At 34.5% G+C, this 6,307-nt stretch overlaps 1 protein-coding gene across 1 annotated transcript; it reads right to left on the bottom strand.

Annotated features, from left to right (window-relative positions):
* Positions 1-3,141: 3,141 nt before the first annotated feature.
* LOC133308229 (uncharacterized) lies at positions 3,142-6,093 on the bottom strand. Its single transcript, XM_061508836.1, has 4 exons — positions 5,521-6,093; positions 4,709-4,871; positions 3,387-3,724; positions 3,142-3,153 (listed from the first exon to the last, which is right to left on the bottom strand). The coding sequence occupies exons 1-4, from the start codon at positions 6,091-6,093 to the stop codon at positions 3,142-3,144; spliced, it is 1,086 nt and encodes a 361-aa protein (XP_061364820.1).
* Positions 6,094-6,307: the final 214 nt, after the last annotated feature.

The following is a 6,307-nucleotide window of genomic DNA, read 5'->3' as shown; positions in this document are numbered from 1 at the left end:
ATAGGCTAGATTTTTTATGTAGTTAGGGGTAGATGGAACCCAATTGAATCTTTATGTTTTGAATTAAATTGTCTTTGAATTCTTCTCTTTCTATATTTGAATAAATTTATCTGTCTTTAATGCTTTCTATGAGTTTGCTCCTTATAGATTGATTTAGGGGAATTGTATGACAATAGGAATGTTGGTGCATGAACCTCGAATTGATAAATTTATCATAATCCTTATGATCTAGGGATAGACATAGGGTAATTATGCAATCTTTGAATTCTTGATCTTAATGCATGTTTTCTTGGAGAATAACCGGGGAACTAGGGTTCTTCTAAGATCACATAGATTTAGGGTAACAAGGAATTCAGCCCTAATTAACTTAGAAAGAATTGATTGGCATTATATTAAGAGCAGATTCTTGACTGTTTAATTCATAGCATAAAGAGGAAATTAGGGAAAATCGAAACATTAAATATGCTTGTTTTGATAAGTAAACAACTCATCTTTTTAATTTGTTTTTTTATTCTGAATTTACATGATATTAATTGTTTTTAATTTAAATTTCATCTCAATCTTGGTTGTCCAACTAAACCGCAATTAGTGAACTAATGCTTGAAAACCAATCCTCGTGGGAACGATCTCGTACTCCGGTACACTTTATTAGTTAACGACCGGTGCACTTGCCGAGTCGCAACAACGACACATGTGCTTCAGCCACTATTCAATCATCTTCTTCACTATTCTCTATCCAAAATCCGAGCCATCATCTTCAAAGGGGGGAGAAAATCTTGCTTCCAATCCTTTGATCAAAACACTTAGCAATCTACATGAAACTTGATCCAAATCATCCAATGAACAACTTTCATGTTGTGTAATTCCCTTGAAAACCATTGTGTGAGGAGATCCTTGGCACTCTTTGGAAACAAATTTGAGCTTGGTGTGGCCATTAATGGAGGTTGGGCTTGCTTGAAAGCTTGTATATCATTCCCCTGGACCTTAGGAAGCCATTAGTGGTATGTAATATCATTTCTATTAAGTTTTGATTGAGATCATAAAATTTGTGACCTAAGCCTATGTGTGGTTGGGGACCTTTAATGGTAGTGTCCTTTTGTAATTAAATGCTCACAATGATGATTAATGATGATTGAACTCATAAAATTTCTTGTGAAAAAGTTGACAACTTAGTGAAAATTTTGATGGATGAGCTTGAACATTTGAGAAAATGAATTGTTGGAAAATTGTGAAATTGAGTTATGGATTAGTAAGAATGGTTAATAACATGATGAATGATGCATTGGATATTTGAAAATCAATTGAAAATCCCTTGGCTATTGTGGTGTGTAGGTTCGGCCATTTAGGGAAAATATGAGCAAAGTTGTGTAATTGGACTTGTTGATGATTTTAAGCATGTACAAATGGATTGTGTTCAAGTGTAATGCATGTGGATTGAGAGCAAAATCACTTGGCTTCTCTAGGGTATCCATTCGGCCATTTAGAAGGATTTAGAGAAAAATTGTGCAAGCTAGTGATTGGCTTGATGAATTGAATTAGTGGGTGTTTGCATCAACTAAGGTGGACATAGGAATGCATCTTGAGAAAATATAAGAAAACTCCCTAGCCACTTGGATACATAACCTTAAGCCATATAGGGTAGTTGTGGGAGAAATTATACTAAGTTATGATTTGTTGCAATTGTGGGATTAATATGGTGTTGTGGATGGCCAAGGAAACCATTGGGATGATTAAATAAAATTAACAACAAGAGTTGGGCATATTGGCCTTAATGGCCGAATTATAAACATGTTGGGGGGAGAGTATGTTGTCTTGAATTATGACTTGTTAACAAGTTGATTGATGATCATGTGTATGTGATCATTGTAAGTTTCCTCCCTCAGACGAAATCATAGAAGATTAAAGCTTCAATCTTGTGGATTGCCTTTGGTCCTTGACCAAAAGGATATTGGTAAGTGTTGAATCACTTGTTTGTATGATTGTTTAGATAACCAAATGGGTTATCATTGTGGCACTTAATGATGATGGAAATGACCTTTTGTTGTAGGCATTTTGTTGGGTGCTAGGTGCTTTGAAGGACGTTTGTAAGAACCCGCACCGTTAATTAAGGAATTTAATTAATAAATTATGAGAAAATAGGAAATGATTCCATAATTGACCCTAATAATTATTATGAGGCTTTCATAATATAGTAAGTGAATAATAATGCTGAAAGTCGCTTTTCGGAAGAAAAGTGCAGATACCGGTTCTGCTAGTCGGTATAAATGTGTACCGAAAAAGTATCCCGGAAAATTATAATAAGTGCATGATAATTACTAGAATAATATGTAGGACTTGTAAAACGAGTTTCAAGTTCAAATAATGAGAACTGGTGCTAGAAACCGGTACTGGCTTTGAAAAGCGCGTACCGGAAAGATGCTCAAAAAATTATAAGAAAAATATGATAATTCGTTTTACGACACTTAAGTGTGATTCCTTAGGATTAGCTTGAAATGTAGCACACATGCACACACAAAACATGATATCGGGCCTACTTGCGGTTAAATATAGAAGTGAGCCGATCATACCTCGATATTTAGTAATTTCTATGGATTTACCTCCTTCATCCTTGTCTAAAGAACAAGATGTACCCATGGGAGTATCAATGGCCTTGGAGTTGTCCATTCCAAATTTTTTGAGTAACTCCTTGCAATATTTAGCTTGATTAATGAATATCCCATCCTTGTGTTGCTTGATTAATGATCATCTTTCTTCTTTATAAAAAGAGTTGTGTCCACTTTTCCTCTTGAAAAACCTTTTTCTAAAAGAAATTTGCTTAATCTTTCATACCATGCTCTTGGAGCTTGCTTTAAACCATATAAGGCCTTTTTGAGTTTAAAGACATGGTTAGGTAAATCAAGATCTTCAAAACCGGGAGGTTGATCAACATATACTTCTTCTTGAATATAACCATTTAAAAAGACACTTTTAACATCCATTTGAAAGAGTTTAAAATCCATTATACATGCAAATGCAAGTAGTAATCTAATAGCTTCTAATCTAGCAACGGGAGCACAAGTTTCATCATAATCAATACATTCCTCTTGATTATATCCTTTAGCAACAAGTATAGCTTTGTTTCTAGTTATTATGCCATTTTCATCAAGCTTGTTCCTAAAGACCCATTTGGTTCCAATTATTGGATAATCATTTGGTTTTGGCACAAGTTCCCAAACTTGATTTCTTTCAAATTGATTTAGTTCTTCTTGCATTGCCAAGAACCAATGTTCATCAATAATTGCTTCATTTATGGTCTTAGGTTCAATTTGAGAAACAAATGCTAAGTGATTACAAATATTTCTAATTGAGTTTCTAGTAGTTACCCCTTTGGATATATCACCAATTACCGCATCAATGGGGTGTCCTCTAGCTACTCTCCAATCTTGTGGTAGATTGTTTCCATCATTGGTTTGTTGACTTGGTGTTTCTTCATTGTTTGCTTCCTTTTCTTTTTGCCTTTCATTTTCCTCTTTGTCATTCAAGTTTATGTTTTCCATGTTTTCTATAACATCATCATCACAAAGTTCCTTTCTAGGCAAGGCATTGTTAGTTTCATTAAATACAACATGAATAGACTCTTCAATGACCATTGTTCTTTTGTTATAGATCCTATAAGCTCTACTTGTAAGTGAATATCCTAGAAATATGCCTTCATCGGCTTTAGAGTCAAATTTGCCAAGGTTTTCTTTTCAATTATTTAAAACAAAACATTTGCAACCAAAGACATGAAGATATGAAATATTGGGTTTTCTTCCTCTGTAAAGTTCATAAGGAGTTTTCTTCAAAATAGGTCTAATTAAAGCACGGTTCATAACATAACACGCGGTGCCAACGGCTTCCGCCCAAAAATATTTTGGAAGATTATTTTCATTTAACATCGTTCTAGCAAGTTCTTCCAATACACGACTTTTCCTTTCTACAACTTCATTTTGTTGTGGAGTCCTAGGAGCGAGAAAATTATGTTCAATACCATTTTCTTCACAAAACATTTCAAATTCTTGATTTTCAAATTCTCCACCATGAACGGTTCTAATTGAAACAATATTTGAAGATTGTTCATTCTGAATAAGCTTGGCTAGTCTCTTGAATGATTTAAAAGCATCGCTTTTATATGTAAGAAATAAAGTCCAAGTATCGCGAGAATAATCATCCACAATGACCAAGGCATAGTAATTGCCACCAAAGCTCATGGTTCTAGTTGGTCCAAAGAGATCCATATGTAAAAGTTGTAAAGGCTTTATGGTAGAAACAATATTTTTTGATTTAAAAGAAGCCTTTACTTGTTTTCTCATTTGACAAGCGTCACAAACTTTATCTTTTTCAAATTTGAGCTTTGGTAACCCAATCACTAAGTCTAAGGATATCAATTTGCTCAATTGACCCATGCCAATGTGTGATATTCTTCTATGCCATAACCAAGAGTCATCTTCCTTACTAATCAAACATTTATCGTCATTTGAAGGCATACCATCTAAGTCTATCATATAAATGTTATCCACTCTATGACCAAGAAACTTAACTTGCCCATCAATTAGACTTTCAGTTTTACAAGAGGTTGAGTCAAAAATAATTTTATAATTTTTATCACATAATTGACTAATGCTAAGCAAGTTATGTCTAAGGCCCTCAACAAGCAAAACATTTTCTATAGAAACGGAGGAGGAGTTACCAACTTTTCCAATACCGAGGATCTTTCCTTTGTTGTTATCTCCATAGGAAACGTGTCCATGCTCTTTCTTGGTGAATGATTGGAACTTAGTTACATCTCCCGTCATGTGACTTGAGCAACCACTATCCAAGTACCATTTAGAGCTTTTAGCCTTCAAGCAAACCTACATCACAAAGTCAAGATTTAATCTTTGGTACCCAAACCTTGTTGGGTCCTACTGTGTTAGTCTTGGGCTTAGTTCCCTTAGGAACCCACACTTTCTTTTGCCCAATAATATCATCCTTTCTAACTTTACATGTGGATGCACTATGACCTTTTCCACCACAATGAAAACATTTAATGAATGGACTACTTGTCATATAGGATGGAGAAATGAAAAAGTTTTTATATGATTTTTCTTGTGTGCTAGTGTCAAAGCCTAAACCGAATTTGTTGAACATGCATCTTTGTTTACCAAGCAACACATTTAAGTTATCTCTTCCACATGTGAATTTGCTTAGAATTTCATTTAAATCATCAATTTCATTGTTTAGATTTTTACATGAAGTACATGATGATGAAGATGCATGATCATTTGAAGATAGGCAATTGATACAACTAGTGCTAGCATCAAGTAATTTGAGAGTTTCATTTTCATCTTTCAAATCTTTTACTTCCTTTTCTAAAGATGTAATTTGTTTTTCCAAAGAACTAATAGTTTTCCTTGATGCTCTAAGATTTTTAACATGTTTTAGTGTTTCATTAAGCATTTCTTCAAACATGTCAGACAACTCATCATATGAAGGGGAAAGAGTAGAGCAAGATGAGTTTACCTCGGTTTCAGATTCATTTTTGTCCTCATTTGCCATGAGACATATATGTTGAGTTCCTTTGCTTGATTTCTCCAGTGGTCTCCCATCTTGCATGAAGCATAGGTTTGCTTCTTCCTTGGAGTCATCATCGGAAGAACTAGATTCGTCATCCCAAGCAAGATAAGCCTTCTTGAAGTTTCTTCTATCCTTGCCTTGCTTCTTTTCATATTTGTCTTTCTTTTGAATATTTGGACAATCCGATTTGTAGTGACCGGTTTTTCCACATTCATAGCAAGTGATGGTAAGTTGTGAGGATCCTTCATCTTTAGATATTCTTCTAGGAGGAAATGTGGATTTCTTTGAAAAATTCTTCTTAAAGAATTTTCCATACTTCTTTACGAAGAGACTCATCTCAGCTTCGTCAAGACCATTTTCGGAATCTCCATCTTCTTTTTCCTCATCCTTCTCTTTGCTTGGTGTTAAGGCTTTCAAGGCAATTCCCTTGCTTTTCTTGATGGCTTGTTCCTTCAAGGTTATTCTAGTTAGCTCTATTTCATACTCTTGGAGCTTGCCGAACAAGGTTGCAAGATCCATGGTTTTCAAATCTTTTGATTCCGTAATAGCCGTCAACTTGGGTTGCCATTCCCTATTGTGCACACTTCTCATCACCTTAGCAATTAACTCAAGGTTAGTAAAAGATTTATCTAAAGCATTTAGATGAGTGACAAGGTGTGTGAATCTCTTTTGCATACTTTGAATACTTTCATTCTCATGAATTTCAAACATTTCAAATTCTCTAGTGAGTGCA

The sequence above is a fragment of the Gastrolobium bilobum genome, unplaced genomic scaffold (assembly GCF_033153095.1).
Source record: "Gastrolobium bilobum isolate Gb01-03AN ecotype WA unplaced genomic scaffold, APGP_CSIRO_Gbil_v1 utg6770, whole genome shotgun sequence".
NCBI classification, from domain to species: Eukaryota; Viridiplantae; Streptophyta; class Magnoliopsida; order Fabales; family Fabaceae; genus Gastrolobium; species Gastrolobium bilobum.
The sequence above is the reverse complement of the archived record's forward strand: the minus strand, read 5'-3'. Positions and strand labels throughout refer to the sequence as shown.